Source organism: Anser anser (assembly GCF_964211835.1).
Source record: "Anser anser genome assembly, chromosome: 5".
Classification (NCBI taxonomy): domain Eukaryota; kingdom Metazoa; phylum Chordata; class Aves; order Anseriformes; family Anatidae; genus Anser; species Anser anser.
This window is the reverse complement of record NC_139725.1, coordinates 31,104,498-31,125,832: the sequence shown is the minus strand read 5'-3', so window position 1 is coordinate 31,125,832 and position 21,335 is coordinate 31,104,498. Positions and strand designations below refer to the sequence as shown.

At 40.0% G+C, this 21,335-nt stretch overlaps 1 protein-coding gene across 16 annotated transcripts in view; it reads right to left on the bottom strand.

Annotated features, from left to right (window-relative positions):
- Nucleotides 1-21,335, bottom strand: part of RGS6 (regulator of G protein signaling 6) — a 278,204-nt gene that overhangs the window by 237,118 nt on the left and 19,751 nt on the right. For 13 of the 16 annotated variants that reach the window (XM_083839322.1, XM_083839323.1, XM_083839327.1 and 10 more), the window contains one exon: nt 15,858-15,962. Coding sequence is in view for 9 of the 16 variants with exons in the window: in XM_083839323.1 (XP_083695449.1) it covers nt 15,858-15,941 (84 nt within the window). In the remaining 7 variants the exon portion in view is untranslated. The other 3 variants (XM_083839335.1, XM_083839325.1, XM_083839321.1) reach the window with 2 other exon arrangements.

Here is a 21,335-nt window from a genome sequence, read left to right as displayed (position 1 = left end):
ACACTCAGTAATTAATTTTTCAGCAAGGAGAAGCTTTTATTTCAACAATGTGTAAAAAATAAATTTTGAATTTCATACCCACTGCCTGGCTACCCAAGCTCTGACCCAAAATAGCGAGAACGGAAGAATCACAATTAAGGAACCTGCCTAAATAAAACAGGCCAAGAGCCACTGCTTTTACTTAACCTGATTTCCACAGCAATAAATGGGAGCTACGTTTCCATTACAGAGCTGTGTCGATTTTTTTTTCTGTATAAACCTAAGAGATAAAGAGGACTCTGTATGCAATTAGGACAAGAGGAGGGAAGAAAATCCTGAGAGCTTTACCTGCTTCAGAGCAGAAATGCTTCCACCATTCAGGAGCAAGCAAGACAGAGCACAAAAGCATTACACACGCCACAGAGGAATGTCCAGTTTTATAGGGAGCATTATCTTACGGTGAGCCAGATTCAACACAAGATGTGATGTTGAAGAGTGCTCCTCTGCCACTTCACCCTAAGCACCAGTTCTGCCAGAGGCTCTTCCTGCACTGTTTTAACCCATCTCTCCTCAATATATTGGGTTTTCCAACAGGTGGGACCACTTGCCCTGCTTCAAGCTCTTCTCTGCCATCCTGTGTGAAAAATTAGTGGTAGCCTTGATTAGCTGCCTGATTAGCTGACCTTCAGCACCTGCCAAGATCTGGAGGATGGCTTCAGATATGCACCTAAATGGTTTGCTGCACATTTCCATTTTCAGCCTGTAAGCCACAGAAGACGGAATCTGTTTCTTGTGATGTTTCTGGAAAATTTTCCTAAATCAAAAAGTCAAGATTGGTAGGAAGAAGAAGAGCCAATAAAAGTCAGGAGTCCAGCTGCGATAACGTGCACCTGACGTGTCACAGGTTTGGATTCAAATACCTGTCCTCAATGAGGTAGTGAAAGAATTCAAATCAAGACATTGTGAAGAGCGGGTGCATTGCAATACTTGAACTATTCTAGGTCTCCGTCTCCAGATTTGACAAAAACGCTTACCAGAAACCCCATAAAACTCCTTACTGATAGCTGGAACTTAAGACTTCATAAAAAGTTTCTTTATATAATAAATTCTCATCCTGATAATCCCAAACAAATGTACCTCTCAGCATTTAGTCCCTCTGTGAATTACAGTCATTTTATAATGATTCAGCTATTTGTTCAGCTGTTTGCAAACTTACTAAACTAACAATGAACAACAACTCTTATTAAATATTTAAGATGTTTCTTTCAAAGGTCTCATCCTCATGAACCGAGGATGATAATACAGATTTCCATTTGGTAAACATTTCTGTCAGCAGTACTTCAAGTTTTGTACACTGAGCATTCCACGGAGGTAAAGACATTTCTTGGATCCGATTCCAGCATTAGTAATGAAGGCTCAAAAGATGTCTGAGAGCAAAAAAAACTCTTACTATGTATGGACTCTAAGGTCACGGGGTTACCAAAGACAGAACAGATGAAACTTTCAGTGCTCTGGGTAGAAGCAGCCACTGTCACCTAGCTGCTCTCAGCAGTTGCAAGGTGCTTGCTGTTGGCAGTGGAGAAGTCCTTTTCCTGCAATCACCAATCCCCTTAATGAGTCATTTGTTATCATGCCCACCAGCAGCTTCATTTTGTTTAGCCCACTTCAGCTCTGTGATGGTCAAATCCTTGAAAACAGTATTCAGTGCGCTGCCAAGGGAGATGGCTCTGTCCCAATTAATCAAATAATCAACCAGTTGCAAATACATTTTGAAGACGTTATTTATGAAAGATGATTCAGACCTGTTCCTTAGACAGCCTGGGGATATCACAATGCCATCAGACCTCTGTAACACCACAGTGACTTTACATAAAAAATAATTTTCATTTTTTAAACTGTTTTGCCTGAACAGTGAACGAAACTAGGGGTGACTTTCATGGCCTGAAGGTATTAGGAGGAGGAAAAGATTGATCAGTAAACCTCAATCATGGGACTAAAATGTTTGTTGATGGCCTTCATTTCAGAGCTAGGGCAAACGCCTTCCCTTTCAACGATACGACATGCTTGCCTACAAGCCTGTGCTGGGAACGTCCTTTTTGATCCCATGGTTGGGCTTGGGGTGTTTTTTCTATTTTCTTTGTTTTGGCATTAGAAGCAGGCAGTACTTAGTGAAGCTCTGGCTTCATTTATGGCAACAACACTGACAACCAGTGGTTCCTTCTGTACCTCACAAGCACCCTCCAGTCTCAATCTAAGGCTGGGTTTTGACCTTTCTAAGACCTTTTCTCAAATTTTGCTGCAATAAAATTGGACGATAACTCAAAGTCTGAGTGTGGTTTTTATCCAAACTGCTGAGCACCAAAGGGAACGAATTTCTGAAGAGCCCCTTCAGGACAAATCCTGGCTCCTGAAATGAGGGGTGGTAATGGGTTAGCCATGTGTAGCTCTGTGCTCAAATCCATTCTAAACTGGTCATTCCCACAGGACAAGACTGTCAGGTCCTGTGGATATGAAACCCACAGCCATCAGAGCCAAGACAGACCAACTGCTATTTTCTGGACATCTCAATTCATACTACTGCAGCACCCCAGCTCTATTTTTTCAAAATTATACCAGAAAAGAAAGTACTAAAATAAAACCACAAAACACTTTACTGCTAGAACCAGCTAGAAAAAAAATATTACTTTAAATTCAAGCTTTTATCAGAGGGTTTTTTTTTGGTTTTGTTTCATTTTGGTTTTCCAGAGAAGTTCTCTACAAGTTCTCTACAACAGCCCAAATGCTGTTGACCAGGGTCATGGCTTTGCCAGGGGTTTCTGCCTACTACAAACACAACCATCATGAAATAATTTCTAACAGACCCACAAGCAAGTCACAAAACATCATCGTTTCCTTACACTTTGGACAAAAGTCTGGGTGTGAAATGTAAGCCTAGAAGCTAAAGCAACCTCATGTCTTCTTATAATCTCACGCCCTGTTAGCCAGGTTCCCAGTCGAAGAACTTTACTTCTCCTGTCCAAAATACTCTTGGAGCATCACAGCTGGTGCACAGAAAGCTGGTCAACTGCTATAATAAGAGTGCAAAAGAGCAGAAAAAAAAAAGTCAGACACTAGGGAAAAACTAATTGAAATAACAGAGTCAGTTTATCCATTCCTGTATGTTTTCATAATTCACTGAGAAAGAAGCATCTCAGCTGCTTGTCCTTGAATGTCTCTGGGGACCTCTCTGCAGCTTGACATATTTAAATGGTTTCCATGGTCATTGAGTCTCTTCCCTCAGTACTTTAATTTTCCTGGTCTTTTTCCTCAGTACTTTAACCAAATGCATCCAAACCAGTGAAGTAAATCAGTCCCAACCACAAGCTGTACGTCCCAGCATACGGCCACATCTCCCCTTTGTTTCTCTTGCTCAGCCTGGCAGCTGAGCTCAGTGCCATTGAGACCACCGGGGCCTAAAGGGCACCCAGCCTTCAGTTCATGTCCACCAACTTCAACCAGTTACGCCATAAGAACAGTAAGACCGTCAAAAGAAACACCTGAGGGAAAAATTAATCAAGACACTGCAAAATAGATTAGGAGCACATAACTTCAGTGTGCCTTTGCCTGCATCTTGGAGGTGACTCAATGCCCCATTCTGGGGCTAAATGTTTCTCAAATAAATCAAGGTTATACAATTAAGAACGCTGTTGACAACAAGCTACAATTAGAGCTTGCGTGCAGCCTGTAAGTGGAGCCAGATACTTTTAAGACTACTGAAGAATTGCTTTAAGCACTTCTAAATCTCCCTTGCAATTCTAGGTCAGCAAATGCCATTTTCTTAAAGCAATCTCGAGTCTTAAGTCTCTCCAAAACACATCACCCTTCCAGTTCACTTACTGGCTGTCTGCAACAGTCTTTCTGCCTACTTTTGGTGCATTTTCCTCCGATCCTCTGTTCTTCCTGCAAATAGCCATGAATGTCAGACGCACATTCTCACAATGAACAATTTAACACAGGCCACCACAACAAAACTTTCAAGCTCTCATAATTTTGTGCAAGCTTGGGTCAAGGTCTCCCCTACATGCCCTGAAACTCTCAAATATCCCTCTAGTGGGAGGAAGAGAGAACTAGTGATCCTAAAGACTGGATCAACAACTTAAACACCATTTTTATTGTTGAAAAATAAACTAGAGATTTTTTTCTTGCATGCAGAAAGTAAAACTTATTATAGCTCCACATGTTTCAAGTGCTTTCCAGTCAAAAATGCTTTCAGAGAAATCACTACCGAAGTAGGTCACCTTTCCTGGTATTGGGACCGAGGGAAAACTATTTAGGCTCCTTCTTTACAAAGAACAGATGCTTTCACATTACAAACATATATATATATATAAAACCACATTATATATATATATATAAAACAGTTATATATATATATATTTATACATATATATATTTATATATATATATTATATTTATATATATATACACACATGCATAAAAAATGTGGTTTTAGCCCCTGTTTTTGCACAGATAACTTTCCAGTTACAACCCAATGGTTGAACTACATTCAGTGTACAAACAGATAACAGTAGCACCATTACTGTAGTTCTGTTTTTCCATGCATGGAAAAAATATAATTAACAGAGCTTCAGTTAATTTTACTATTAAGAGCCCAGCGGGAAGCAGCGCAAGTGACAAGAAGCCACTGCTGCCAAGGTTTATGTGACATTTTGTGCAAGTTATTGAATGAGCTAATTTGTACATAGTTACAAGCCCATGTTTAACAAAATTGTGTGGATTTACTGATGGGGAAAGGCATCTAATTACAGCATCAGTGAATGAAATATTCTCTTTGTCTGGAACACCACTAGAACGTCTCCCACAGTTATGGCCATGTCAACAAGCAGAGGAGAATTGTGCTCCATAGCTTTCCAGTTCCAGGTCTCCTTGCTAAAACCCACAATGAATGAGAGAGATGAGGAAAAACTTGTGAAATGGTAGGAGTCAAAGATGAAAACTCTTAATGTGCTATAAAAACCAAAGCTATTTTCATCAAAAGGGGAAAAACATAACTGAAAATAACTGGTAGAGAATAATAAAAGTGACCCCTGCAGCACTAGACACTCAGAAGATGCTGGTAAACAGAACCATTTCTATCTAGACTTTAAAAACATATCTGCAGAACCATTTCTATTTAACTTCAATCTCACAGAACTGCGTTTTTACAAAATGTAGCTATGACCAAGTCTAGAGAGAAAGTAAGTCAACACCAACCAGGAAACAGATTTGAATAATTAATGTGTTCCTTGACTAAATACTTCTTCCTACCTTTTCCATTCATTCTACTCTCAGTTAAGGCATTAGAAAAGATTATATAATGCTTTGTCATTTCTTCCTGCATATGCCGCAAACATGCATCACTTTACCTTCAGAGACACCTAATTATGCCCCAAAATACAATGTCCAAGCACTTCCTTGCAAGGTAATGTTAACAAGCTCTTTTAATGTCATAGAAAACCAGAATGGGTTCCACCTCCCTCACAAACATGTAGCCTTTGAGCTAAAATATCCATTATACTCAAGAATGAGAATACCTCTTTTAAGTAGACCCCTGCATTTCAGCGTCTGGTTAACCAGTTAATTTTAATTTCCTTCAGTTTATTTAACTTTGGGAATGGAAAGTAAAGGAAAGAAGAAGAAAAAATGAGATATATGACAACAACGATAAAGAAAAAGAAGAATAAAAGTAATTGCTTCCCCTGGAACATGGTATGACAGCTTCTCATGAAAAGAGTGCTTCAAAATGTCTTCGGATGCAAAACATGAGTTTTTAAATGGAACTTCATTTGCATACTTTCATGGTCCTGCACATGTAATTCTATTTATTGAAATCAATCTTCCCACTCAAACTTTATCTCGGAGCCTTATGAAAGAAGTTAGTAATCCTCTGAAGTGATATTTTATTAATCAGGACATAAGATATACAACACTACCTACAGTCCCTACTCCTTCCATGAGTATGCCGGTACAGTAGGTCACGCAATTTTTTTTCTTCTGTCTTCCAGAGGCATTGAAACATCGCACTGACACCTGTTCTGAGCAGATTAACTCAGGCCAGCAGAAACATCAGTAGATCTTGACATTAATGCAATAGAAAGTGCAGCGTTTCTCACAGAGAAGAGTGTAGTACCATTCCCACCTCGTATAAAAGAACGACCTTGTTCCTGCAGCAATGAAAAGAACCTAACATAAAAAGACAGTGTTTGCATATTGTCTTTAAAAAAAAAAAAAAAGACCTTAATTACTACTTCTTCTGGCAAAATTTTAAATTTTTAACTACACATGCTGTGGACCTACAGTTCAGATCTGCTGCAACATACACAGAGCAGATGCTGGAGATGGAAGAAGACTGACTTCCCCCGTATTCTGTCATTGCATCTGAAAGAAGTCAGGTGGGTCACCATAACCAGTTCTTCTAAAGATTTCTTACCTCAGTGAGCAAAGACATGATTAATAGAGATAAGAGCTGGCAATTCAAGCTATTCAAAGCAACAAAGGAACAAACAGCCAAAGAGTACTTAAAAAGGATCCTGCTTTGTTTTAATGTGCAGTGCCTTCCAGGTTCCAGAGCTCTGGGGGAACATTCGTTCCTTCAAAACTGTAATAACCAAAACTACTCGTGCTTTATTTTCATCCCAGTACTTGGTGAAGCGCCAAGCATTGCGAGTCTCAGAGGCAGAACCACGAGAGTCAGCAACAGTAAAACCCAGTGATTATGAAGGTTTCTTAAGGGACAACATATATATATATATATATGTTAACATAGTAAGTAGGAAGCAGCCATGCAATTCGATAGGTGGAGAAAGATGGGCTGCTTTTTTTTCCCCACTACAGTTCTCATGAATTTATCATCAAAGCCAGGCTGATTCGAGCTGAAGGCAGAAGCAAAAGGAAGTAGAAGGATTTCCTCAGTTCTTTTAGGCCTTACTATTTGGACGCCAGGTAGACATAAAGACATGGACCACCAATATATACGTATATACACTCACACTCTCACATTTACAGACACACATAGGGATGTATACCAGATTTTACAATCAGCTGGGGAAGCCTCCTGACGTTAATCTATTTTTTCCCTCTTTGGCATGTGCCCTAAAACTGGTAATATCATGCACTTCCTGATTATTATTTCACATTTCTTTTTTTTTTCCCCCTAGAGATAACACAGTGGTTGACAACAACCGAGTTGAACGCATTTTACAGTGTGCAGAGCCCTCAGGGTGGGACACCGGGACCCCCGCCTCCGAGCACCCCGCCACAGGGAGGGGGCTCCCCCATCGTGTGGGGCTGGGAACAGCACAGGGACCCCGGGGGCATGGGGGGCACCCAGGGCCAGAGCCGTGCCCCGTGGGGATGGGGCATCCCTCACCCACACATCTAGGGACGTGGGGACACATAGCTTTGTGTGTGAGCACTGCTTGGGGGGCGGGGGGGGGGGGAGCAGTTACAGACAGGCATTGGGGAATCTGTAGTTGAGCATCAGCATTGTGTAGGTAGGTGTCCAGTATTGTGCTTTACCCACTGTATTGCTGAATATTGATCCTCCTTATGTAATTCACGGATTGCTAGTTAATTAGGTCTCTAATAAACACACAAACCACTTCAGTCCTGACTTGATTTAAACTGCGTGAACTGAGCAGTTTTTCCCTGATGAGAACGACAAGGAGGAATTAAGGACTCGGAATAACACAGAAAAAAAGAGAAAGAGAAAGAAAAGAGAGAAAAGAGTAAGAAAAACTGAGGGCAGAGGAGAATAATGAGGCCTAAAAGGCTGGGGGAACAACAAGGAATATATGTTCCCCCCCCGACATAGCTACAACTATCATGATCTAGTGAGTTCATGCTGTAGCATTTCATTAGCACCACTGTCACCCTCGCCTTGGGCTAACCCAAGTTTGCATCCAGCACAGTGAAAATGCGAACAGCTTTTCCCTACACAGCATGCAGCCCCGCCACGTATACACAGTGTACTTTAAAATAGTACCTGACATAACAACCTGAACTGAAAAGGAAGGCTGGCTAAATCGGTTATGAAAGTGCGAGTACACAGCTCCAATACACTGAATTTACACGGAGACATTGGATTTCGCTTTTCTTTGACTTACGAGCCACCCCATTTGAGCCCTGGTCACAAAAAAGATGATAGTCTACTGTACCGCAGACCCATTTTCATTTCTGGAGGTTTCTGATGCAAAATAGATTATAGCAAAAATCTTTTACACAACTGTCAACCTGTGCAGTTTCTCCAACACTACTTTCTCTAAGTTTTTGTTCTGAAATGAAACAATCCCATGACTAAAATAAAGCTCTGGGCAGAAAGAAAACACTTCTACTGAGCATCTTGCCCAAAACAACATACAAAAGTAAATCAAACATAAAACGCTGACAACAACATGGGAAAGATACTGGGGGGAGGCAGAAGGGAACTTTTTTTTTTTTCCAAAAACGCAAGCCACCAAATACACACTACAGCTAGAACAGGATAATCTTACCCTCTAGCTGAACCTTCCCTTTTTATCTATGTTCTAAAATTGCACTGGTTGCTTTGCTAAAAATACACTCTGAAGTTGTCATAGCTTTTGGTCCTGGCACGTCTTTTTTTTGCCTCTGAGAACAGCTAAAGTAATAGATCACAGTAATTAGACTCTGATGGGTGCAAGAGACAGTTTGTTTCAGTTACAAAGAGGAACAAAGAAAAGACAGCCAGAGAGGAAAGAAAACTGAATAAACAAATTTAAATATAACAACTTACTCTGAATGTGGAGAAAACTACAGAAAATTAAAAAAGGCTACAGGATTATCAGCAAAATCTCTAACTACAAAGACAGACACAATACACTAAAGCTAAGGCCACCTTTTCCAAGAACAGAAAGACAGATCCAAGTGGGTAGAATCTGAAGAATTATTCTGTGCAAGCAGAATAATTTGAACGGAAAGATTTATAACCTTATATATCCTATATGAGGCTAACCATTATAGCCAGGAAAAATATAAAGGTTGCTTGCTTATCCTCATTACCTCAATGGCATAAAAGTATGTGTATCTGGATGTGGGTGTATATAAAAAGAGAAAAAAGCCAATAGTTAGAGGGTCTACCTACCACATTACATGCATTTCCTTATTTTTAACTTTGCACACCACCTACTCAGTGGGATCTTCAACCTTAGCTAAGGCTCAGCTGTTTCCTCAAAACAACAAACCATGAAATGCCCACAAGCCCTCCCTGTAGGTGGATTGCCTCCACCTGAAGAAAAACACATTTCTGCCACTTACATGGCAGATACCTCATATACCTCAAGGTTCCCCGAACAGCTACAGCCAAGGTCAGTGGCATTAGTGAAGTTCAACGGCACCTGCACATGTACAAACTGTTTGCTGTTGCATGAATAAAACATGTTCACATGTATCCTAGCTCCCATTCAGGGTAAACTGAGGACGGTACAAATGCAAAGCTAGAACAACTTGTTGGCTCACCATGTTGTTCTCCACTTTGGCAAGGAACACAATCCTATTCAAACAGTCCTATTCAAAAACGTACTGACATCTATCGTAAAACTGTTAGTTTCCTTGGCCATACTACTCCATGCGGTGGCTGCTGCAGAGCTCCGCTTTTCTTAGAATTAGGAACAACCTCCTAATTCCCAGATTGCTTTTATTCATCATAAATTTATAAAAACCTGCATGTGAGCCACTACTGTCCTCAGCTTAGTTAGGTCTTCTCCCTGCCTGACATCCATCCCAGAGTACTCTTGCAGAGTAATTACGTCTCCTGCCTTACTTCGCTTTGCTCAGCTAACTATGCTGCTCATTTCTAGTCCATCCTGTATAATCAGATCATGTTCTCTTAAGACAGGAGATGACGAGAGAAGACTACACCATGACCTAGATGAGGCTCCATCCTTGGCTCTTTACGCAATGCTATTGACACCCCTGGATACACTTCTCCAAGACACTCTGAGCTTTTATTTGTGTTTTCCATCACCATGTCACACCAGACTACGCTTCTCCTATGACTTACAGCACACATGGGTCTCTCTTTTCCGCTGCTCCTAACTGGACCCAGCCATCCCTGCTCTTCGTCCCCCACAGCACAGCTTCTCTGTCTCTGCAGGGCTAAACTTGACACCACTGCTGCATTTCCTCTTTGCACCACCCTATGCAGCATAAGCTACTGACACAACAAATCACTTCGTTGAAGAAATTAGCAAGCTTTTTCAGTAACAGTTAATTCATAACGGCAAATACTCTTGTGCCTTGGCTGCATAAAAAAGTTGACAGTAACCTGCTTTTCTATGTGCGATACAGAGGCGCAGAGGTAAAGCTGCCCTGACACGTAACTCACATATTAACCCATCTTGTTAACAAGACCAGGTTTAAATTTATTTTCCAGCATTAACAAAGCTGGTTTGGGGATTACTTATAAAGTGATGTGTTTCTGCTCCTGAAGTACTGATAAATGCTCTCAAATTCAATCCTAGTCTAATCCTGGGTTATTGCTTTTAGTGTGGAAAAAGGGTAGAAATCTGGAAATGTCAAGTGCAAAATTGCTTAAAATGTCTTAAACTGATGTCTACCATCTGCACAGGCAAATCTTTGGGTAAAACTTGAAGAGTATAAGTCTGCAGTGGTATCAACTCATGCATTTTATTATGATTTTTAAGTTAAAGAACCAGTTGCAAAGCAGAAGCAATTATGTGAGAATCTCAGATTTCATGTACAAAAATCAGGCTCCAAGCCTCTACGCAGAAAAATCTTGAAAATATAACTCAAGGGACAAATTAAAAAAATGCCAAAAGTATCCAGCAATTTAAATGCCTTTTAAGCATTAATAATTTAGGCTATTTCTTAGGTGAGAGGTTGTTTTTCCAATATCTAATGTAAACTGCACAGACGTTTTGCTCTGAAAAAAAAACAGAAATCCTTACAAATATGAATCATTAAAAAACAGAAATCCTTACAAACAAATCCAGTGGCACTTCAAGGTACAAGAGAGATGAGCTGCTGCCTCTCAGTAGAGCACCAAGAAACCTTGAAAGACTCAGGAAACCTCAAAAAAGATGCAGACTGCTTTCATTTAATAACGCATAAAAGTTCCATGCATAGATATCATCTCATTTTCACACACAGCAGCTTTTCTTTTCTTTGCCACAATGTCATCCCTTGGACTATCCCCTTATGGTTTTGTGTGCTTTTGGTTGCTTGGACATTGATCTATTAAGATCAATGTTTGTGTGCTATTGAGCACAAATTAAGAGCAAACAAATAGTAGTCTTGGTTTTCTGATCAGGTCCCAATACCTGCATAATACTTTTAAATGTGAAAAGCTAATTTTAACAAAAGCCTCTTTCTGCCATCTTTCTGCTTTGTGGTCCGTACATTTCTTCTACTCTGTCTTCCCAAGCCTCTGCTCTTCCTCCCCCCTCCCATCACCACCTTGGACCCGTTCTCACAGCAGCTCTCCAGATATTTGCCTTGACCGGAACATTGGGAGCTGCCTGGAAAAAAGCTGCTAACATAACATTGCTTCTTCTTAAGATGACTATAAATCAAATCTTACATGAGAGTTTAAAAAGAAAGTAATGCTGCCAAATACTGAAGGTAAAAAAACAACTCAGATTTTCTGAAAGCATCTTGTGGCAGCTGCAAGTTTGTATTATATTTACTTAGAACAGTAATTGCCTTTGGAAATCAGATTTTCCTGCTTGTTTAAAAGATTTATGATGAGTAACCATGAAACTCAGAGTTAACTCACTAACTGCCGATTAAAATAGCAGATGTGTCCATAGAAGTTTAACTGCAGAGATGGAAACGTAACATTGCATAACCCAGGTCATTTCTTTGACAACACCCTTTGACATCCCTCAGAGCATGCACGCTCAGAATAGCTCTAAATATCTCCAAAAGTGAAGTTTATGAACTCTTACCCATTTCATATCTGTGTTTTCATCCTTCTTGTTATAGTCCCCAGGTACTCCTAAACAAATCTTCCTTATTGGTTTTTTCAGTTCCTATTTAGCCAAGCCCAAAGGATTTTGCTTTTTTTTTTCTTTCTTCCAACAACATGACAATTTTTCCAGTCTTTTCTCTAAGGAGATTTGATTTGCCAAACTGTTTTGGTAATAGGTTGTCTAGTAGGTCTGGTGCCAGAAGGTGTCCATGAGCAGTTCACTTTTTGTTAGAGTCTGGAGAAGGTGAACTTTCAGACCCAGAATTATTGGAATAATAAGACAAAGGGCCCCTGGGACAGAGTGAACAGGGCTTGGAAGCCAGAAAAGCAATCAAGGGAGGCTAAATTTCAAAGCATAGTGACAGGCGCTTACAATGAGTTGGTATTTTCTGTTACCATTTGCTTGGAGTGTGTTTTTCTCCTCTCACCATGTCTTTCTTCCGTGCTGTAGCACCCACACAATGCTCACAGACTGCAGCAAAAACTGGGATGTTGCTCACACCTGCAAAGCCCTTGTGCAGGGAGACCTGCTCCCATGAAGAGGAGGTTAGTGCATTTCAAAGTCTTTTCATGTATTGCACACCCCTCCTCCAGTAGTAATCCAAAACACATCAGCATCTTCTCCAGATGTGGCCAGACCAAAGAAAACGTGGCTCTGACTTTTTAGGCACAGAGCAGTACTTAAACTGCAATGCAATGTTGGGGGCACCCTTACATTTTCCCTTGCGTATCAATATGCCACACAAAGACAAGTGACAGCAGGCCCCTGTGGTGATGCTACCCACAGCCCGATAACCAGCTTGGAGCTGAGGACTAAGTACTGAGACACACAGGGAGATGCAAGGTAGCCCGAATACTAGGAGCAGGACGCAACTTACCTAATTATAGACGTCTACCACATGACATAACCACCTGAAAGCTGGATGTCAGAGCATCTAGTAAAATCAATAGGGACCTAGTCAATACATCTCACGTAGTTCGGGGTATAATTCATCTTAACAAGTATAGGGTGAGGCAAATCACACACCCCAACACCACTCACACTAATGAGTGCACCTGCACTACTAATTCACACACAGATGTCTTCCAGAACAGCAGGGCAACATGGAACACTTTGCGTTCAAAAATAACACACCTCAAAATTTGATAAATATCAGCCCCCAAAAGGTTAACCCTGAAGGTAGAAGAAAATAAGACATGTCTCATTGAGACCATCTGCTGTAACAATCAAAGCAGTTAAGAGTCAGTTTGCTTGCAGGAGTCCATAGAGAATATCACAAACTAATTGGAGTCAAAATAAATTAGTTTATTTTGTTCTGCATGGCCAAAATTCATTCCACTTAGCTTTACGTACCTAAGTAAAGAGAACAGACGGTTCTAGGCTCTTTTCCATAAACAAAACAGGCAGAGGTTGCTCCAAAGGGACACTCACCATCATCTAAGGTCTGACTTGTCCTTTAGATGCACACATCTCTTGCCAGCAATTATAAAGAAAGGCAGGCTACCAAAACAACCCTCACCATTTTTGAGCTTCAAATAGACCTCAGTGAGTCTCAGTAAAGAAAGCATGAACAATTTGAGGCTGTACATGTAGGGCTTCCCCCATCACCATCCTCCACCTTACACCCCCCCCCCCAAAAAACCCCACAAGCATGACAACTATGGCAAACAACAGAACAGCTGACACTAAGAGCAGGAATGACTGTGTCCTGTTACTGAAGGTCACCTTTATTTCTTCTTCAGGGAGATCAAGAATTGCGTCTCAGGATTCCTACCATGAGAAGCAAAACTTTTTTTTCTTTTTCGTATGACCCAACTGATACCAACTCTAAATTGTATGGTATGTGGGCAGATTGTGTTCTGCACTTCCGGGAGTCCAGTGCAGTGTTTTCTCCTCATTCATTACTGGTAATCAAGCCATTTGAAAAGAAATTAGAGATTAAGAACTAAACATTCATTTGGAGAGAGTAGAGATAATCAAAAGAATAAAGTCTTCTCTTGGATTTCGCATCTGATTTCTCAACACTAAGGAACATATAATTGATGCATAATATATAACTAATATCCAAGAGTAAATTAGGTTTAGAAAGTTAATCATGAATAGAAATTAACTTTTTTTCAAAGAACAGTTTATATTAACCTTATTCATGAAAGCAAAAAAAACAACCCTCAACACACACACAAAAAATTGACAGATGCCCATTTGCTTAATACAGAATTTCATATTATTAAACAGTGCATGGGGCATACTATCATAAAAGATAACCACATATTTTGACAGATGACTGTATTACAAAGGCCTGATAATACTGACGTCTAGGGAACACCAGTATAGAGAGATGAATCAAATGTCATGAGTGCACTCCCCTTTTGTAACATCAAATTCACAAGCCTTATTCTATAGTGACGGTAGTGAAACAGTAACAGGCAAACAAATGGAGAAATCCTTAAACAGAAATGTCATTAGATGAACAGAAAGTGAGACACAGTCAAACAAAGTAAATAATGTTTCCAAACATAGGTGAGTTCTCTGCACAAGGAGAAATTCAGTGCCCTAATTCTAGACCATGCAACCAGAAACTCCTTTCATATCCGAGATCTGCTTCCATCTGCTGCTGTAGGACCTCTCAGCGAACAGGTTCTAGAAAGACAATCTGACTAACCAGCTACTGCTACTTCCAAACTAGCAGCCAAAGTGTGTTCATAACACATTCAAAACAAACAAGCCTACACATTACCCAGAAAATTTTCCCATGTTAACAATTCCAGATTCCAAACCAAATATGCAACTACTAAACCAAAATCACGGTTATCAAAAAGTAACACTTTAAACAACTCATGCTCTTGTATGAAACCTAAATTATTTTCTCAGCATATGAAAGTCATCAAGATTGCAGTCACGCAAGCAGAAAACAGTATGATGCATACCCAACACATTTTAGTTATCTATATAGATATTTGCTAAGGTGTAGAAATGATTAAAAATATTTTTTTACCCAGGATTGTACTACATAAGGAAACCTGATTTCAGCTGGCATTGTAGCTCCCAAGTTAACAGAATAGTAGCTTATTTGAGCCACACAAGAGATTTTACTTTTGTCAGAACTATCCCGCACTTTCACATGCTGCATAAGGAACATTCTGCAGACTGAATAAAAAAAATATTTACATGATTTCATTAAATTACAGAGACCCAGTTTCATAGATAATATATTAACCTACCCCAGAGTAAAACACTGTCTTAACAAATAGATCGTTCTCCTTCAGCTTTAATACCACCTCTGAAGTGCTTCAGAATAAGACACTTTATCACTGTGGAAAAAATGGTTTTTGACATTGTGCACTGCTGTTATTTTACCTTTGCCTAATACATATTTCACTAGCACTTGAAAGGCTTCTCTTAAATTTAAGCAATGCAACAGGAAGTAATAACATCTACCTGCAAAGAATCAAACTGTAAATTATGTAACAAAAAATGCGATTTGAAAAATAGAAAAAACATATGAGAAGGTCACTACATGCCAGCTGCTCTAGGCTTAGTGTGATAAAGCTTAGAAGTATGTACAATTATTTTAGCTACATTCAGTAAACTTGAATAATACTTGAATAATGTTGCATCACAGCCCTTCACAAGAAGTTACAGTTTTCAAGTTACATCATTATAAGTCTTTCATCAACTATTTTATACTAACAAACATAAATGCTTCCACTGAACGGAACACTTCCGAGCTCTCAAATGCTATAGTTCAAAACACCTACTTTACTGAAAAATATTTCAGATATGGATCCAAGCAGATGGCAACACAGCTTTGTCTTCAGAAGGGACAAGGATCCTTTCATGAGCCAACAGCCAGCGAGGAGCAGGCTTCTGTAAGCAGCTCCCGCTCCTTACCTTTCTGTAGACGATCATGTTCGGGGAGCTCTCCTCAGGGTCCGCAGCTTCCGCGCTGCCAGGGTCAGCAGGTGCTTGGGCCATGTTTGCCTCTCGTCACTGGGGCTGTGGGGACAAGAACAGAAGTCAGAGCCACCCCAGGCTGTAGGGAGCATGTGAAGGACACGCAACAGAGGGACAAGGACAGTATGGGGGAACCACGCTCCAGACTTCAGCTGCAGCAACACCCCACCAAAATGCCAGGACAAGCTACAGCCCTGAGGGCCGAGCAGAAAGCCCACAGAGGGAGACTGGCAGGGCAGTGGCAGCACCCTCCCTCAGCCCTCCACTCTCCAGGACGAGGGCAGAGCAAGCAGCTTTGCTCCCCTCTCCTCATCACACAGCCAGCAAGCTCCAGGTCAGCCACCAGGCCTAACCCTCCCTCGCCTCAACTGTCCTCTAAAAGCACTAGGAAAGTGCTGCCTCATCTCCTCCAGGTCATGCCAGGCTCCAGCCAAAAACATTTGTTTTAAAAAAAATCATACAATCACAGTACAGGGAAGATGCTTTACATTCTACATCTAATGCTACATTTTAAAATTTTCTCCCACCAGCGTGTTTGACAAGCTACACCTTAGAGGAGACAAGGAGACAAGATGGAGTCACGTCACGGCCCTCACTGGCCTAAGAGGTAACACCGCCTCTTGTAGACACAAGCACCACAGCTGTTCCATGAGCAGAGGTGCTTTAACATTGAAAGTACCAATATTTTATTAAAATTTGAGACAGAAATGTCAAAATATGCTCAAAATATATACATGGATACTTGACCTACAGACTCCTTTCTTAAAAAAAAATTCACCATCAAACCTCCTCCCTTACTTACAGAAAGAAGAGACTTCACATTTCCACAGGCGACAAAATGCCTCAGCATATAATACACACATACAACAGATGTTCAGACCAGTTTAGACGCTATTTTAAATGTAAAGTGTATCAATTAATTTTAACTCATATTAAAAGTTTTTCTAAATTATACTCTATTGCCATTCTATTTTTTGCTAGAAGCCCAGACATTGCACTGTTGTCCCAGGTCATGAGCCAAAAAGGAAATGGAATAAATTCTTTAAGCATAATGATTAGATACAAAAAAATATCAAATAGCACAAACGGTGAAGGGTAAAACATTTTCAATTACAGCACTTTGAATGATTTCCACTAATGTCCATTTTCACAGCCTTTCTTAGTCTTGATTTCAAGGCGCTAAACAATTAGGCTCTGTATCCCCAGTCAGTTTAATGAGGTAGAGATTTTCTGTAACTTCCTGAAGGCAATGACAAGCCAAAGCAGAGTTGTGAGCATACATCAGGTCACCCAAGTTTCAACTTCACCTGCATTATGGAAAGACCATGTTTACCCCTCACATTACATCTGAGATCATCCATATTTTAAAAGAAAACAACGGGAATTAACTTTTAATTGAGCGGTGCCCTTTGAAGAAGAAATTTCCAATTTCTAGTCAAAAAGCCCTCTGCAGCACTATTTAGCTGTGTTCACTCATTGCATTATTCACTTTGAACGTTCTCATTTACAAGTTGTGTTGTTGTTATTCTGCTGTTAGCTCACTTGATTTTTTCTGATACTTCATGATTTCCCATCACGGTGAATCTTGAAGCTTCTCAGCTACTCCAGTGCAACAAGACAAGCAACAGAAGGGGTAGGGGTGCATTTGAAGGTAAATTCATACTTTTCATTTTGGTTCATAGTGTTAATTATTTCCTTCAAGACAATTAGTATCTTCCCCTCTTACTACCAACATGGCTTAAACAAATAATTTTATTTATATATTTTTACAAAATGATGCTTAATTCAGCTTCCTACAACCCAAGCATAAATTGTGTGAATACATCTGAAAAATGACAGGGTGTCCTTCCTTGGTTGTCACACTCAGTTTAGTAGCAAGTATGACATTAGTGCAGATCTCAACTCACTTTGCGCAGAAATATAGATAGGTGGACTTCATATCAGCTTTGCATGCAGGAAAACACCAACTAATTTTTATTTCTCAGTTCTAATGAATAATCCAAACAAATCAGAAGAACATTTAGTTATGCACGTTCCTTTATGATTACTACCTTACTATGAAAATCAATGTAAGCTAAGAACCCTTACTTTTTTTTTAGAACTCCAACCTTATTTATATATAAGCTATAGAGGCCCAATAGATACTATTGATGGTAATCAAAGTGGGGAGAGGAGCAGCTGGACCATGAAGTCCATATTTAATAGCTCTCCATGTGTTGGCAAACTACACTGCCAAATAATCAAATGACTAATCTGGATATTATCTGCAACCATTTTCAACTTGTACTGATTGCAGTGAGTGTGTTCTTCAAACAGTTGTTTTCCCTGGCTTTTCTGCAACAAGGAAAAAAAAAAAGCCTGATATTCAAATACACAGTACTCAAGTGGCAGCAGAAAACAGTTATGTATTTGGCGTCCAGCATCAATAAAGAGTAGATGTTAATTGATTACACCAAGTACTGGAGAGGCAGCAACAGGAAAGGAAGCAAAGCCCTGGCAGAAATTAAACCTGGCAGTCATTGCACAGCTTTGGTAGTTGGACTGTTTATTTTTCCTGTCTATATGTTTTCACATCCCCATCTATACATTTTAAAAGAGCAGAGCTAAAGACAGAATGACCATGGGAACTGGTAATAGCTTTGAGCTATTCACCTCTAGGTTGCCTGTCCACATGCAGCCAACACAGGTGATGGCTCTACTGGGAACATCTCAAGCCACCGATGGCCTCTGAGCAGCCTGTCAGTGGTTTCATTATACCCCAAGAGAACACATGTCCATAAACCAAACAACATCAAGTCTTGCAACCCTCTAGACAGTCCACTCAGGAATCCCTGTGAGCTCAAGAAGCCAGGAAGAACAAAACATTCACTGAGTCGTAATGATGATCCCAGTGAGAGCAGGAATTTCCCCCTTTCTCTTCCTTCCAGGCAGAATTTTAAAATGTTATTTGGCCCACTGCACTGCAAAACTGCAAAAAAGCTGCACTGATAAGTGCTACCACTCAACAACATTCTGTTAAAAAACAAAACCAACCCCCTTACCCCTGCAGGAGAGAATCACATGACTAATTTTTCAAGGGATCCTACTGATTTATTTAAAAAAAAAAAAAAAGTCTCTGCCCTCTGAGCCTAAGTAAATGTTTGCAGTGCATTGACCAGGGGAGAATCCAACTCCTTCTTGTACAGATGTTTCTGTTATGCAGGGCAGAGAAGGGTGAATACGGACATTATTTATTTTTTTTTTTAAATTAAAATCACACACGAAGTCTCCAGAAAAGATCCTCACCAATTATTACCTAAGAGCACTGTCAGCACTTCACTTCTACAGGCCATTTACTGCATTTCCACTGGCTAATGCATACCAACACGCATCCACACACCAACAACCAAAATCCATGAGCATATTTTCAAAATAAATAAATAAATAAATCTAACTGCCCCTGAAGGTTAAAAAGATACTATTTTCCCATGGCTATTTTTCTGACAATAGCCATACTTGCAGTAATCCAGACTCCACAGTATCTGTGATAACACTTGAAAACCATTAGTGCTAACTGTTCTGTCACACACAGGGAGCAAACCAGTAGTCTGTAACTTTTTGTGTGTGGGGTAAGATAGCCTATGAAGCCTTAAACTAAAACCTCCAGAAAAAATACTGAGACACAGATGCTAAAAAGAGAGGATGCATTTGGCTCCTTTTTTTTTTTCCTTTCAATTTTTCTTATTATTTTATTCTTTATAATGGGTCTGTTTTTTCTGGAGAAACATAATCATGCTGGACTAGATAGGCAGCCCCAGACAAAACGTACTGAACTGTGGTGAGCTTTATCTCCCTCTTATCTGATCAGGCTTCTCAAACTCCCCCCAAAGCCAGAGGCTGCAAACAGAATACCTCCTATATATCACAAAGGAATCAGTGAACTCATTTAAACTAGAATAACCAATAAAATATTCCTCTGAAAAGCAAGAAAACCTTTTGTTTTTCTTTACACTTTCTGATACAGGAGTTTAATAACAAAATTTCAAAGTCAACAACCTCTACATTTTCAGGCAGCAATACCGTCAGTATGTAATCTCAGCATATATGTAAATTCGGTGATAAAAACTAAGCAATAAATTAACAGCTTTCCATTCATGCTCTAAAATACCTTGACTACTGCAAATGACTGCTGTAAGAAAACTCTTATAGGCACAAAAACCCATCTGCTTCACAGAAATTACCCCATCTACGAGTCCTTATTGACTCTGGGTTTTATAGATAATGGAGACAGAAAGAGAAGAAATGCCAAGTTAGAAGAAATTTTGCAAGACAAACTATTTCTTGAAAATATCACCTGGGTTTAACAAACCTATACAGGATCATATTTAGGCTTTGATCCTACATTTAATAAATAATTTGTCAACTTAATAGGCAAAATTGGCAGTTGCAAACATTTCTTGCACATCTGAGATAAAATAGAGTTTGCCTGAGTAATCTGCACAAATTTAATCCTAGACAACAGAATCTAGTACATGAATCCCTATGTAAATATCTATCAGCACTGCTCGGCTGAAATGCAATTTGGGGTAACAGTAAGTGGAAATGACCTTTGTGCTAGTTAATTACTGTATTTCAAGAGTAGCTTATCATTGACTTGTAGTACTAACATCAAATCGTAAGAGATTTGAAGCTTTAGCACACCACCGTAGAATAAAAATTAATTTCATGTCATTAATATCCCGCTAATTTCATTCTAGCTACTGAACACATCTAGACTACATGGCTTTTCACGCGCCTGAGGAATCATATAGCCACACGCCTGCTGAACTCGGTAGGAAAAATCCCTACCTGGTTTGATTCAATATTCAGATCAAATAGATCTTGTTATTAAAGTGACAGCAGTGAAGAGACAGGGAAAAATAACCAGTTAACCTGCATTCAATTAGTGCCCATTACTATCGAGTTGATATTTCACATCCATTACAAGTCTCTCTATAATTGCACTTGGAAGAAGGAAACCTGTAGGTTCCCTTTCTTCTCCTGGTTAACTATTACTTCATTAAAGTAGGGATCAGGCATGCCTAACAAGATGTGCATACTAGAGGACAACACAGAGCATATCACAGAAGTCATCCTGCACACCAAAACAAGAACATCAACCAGAGGATCCCCAGGCCCCAGCTGGGCTGTGCAGTCTGCTTTTATCTGATGTAGCTCAAGAGCACTGCAATGCTCACCTCTGCTCTTCCTTCAAACATAAATCTGCGTGACTAGTGAAATAATTTTCCAAACAGAAACCGACACAACATCCATCTGAACCAGAAAAGAGCCGGAAAGACCGGAGCTGAGGTCAAGACTCCGCCGTCCCCACCAGTGTCCTGGTACCACACACTGCCCCGCTGACCACCTCAGCAAAACAAGGCTCTGCAAGCACGT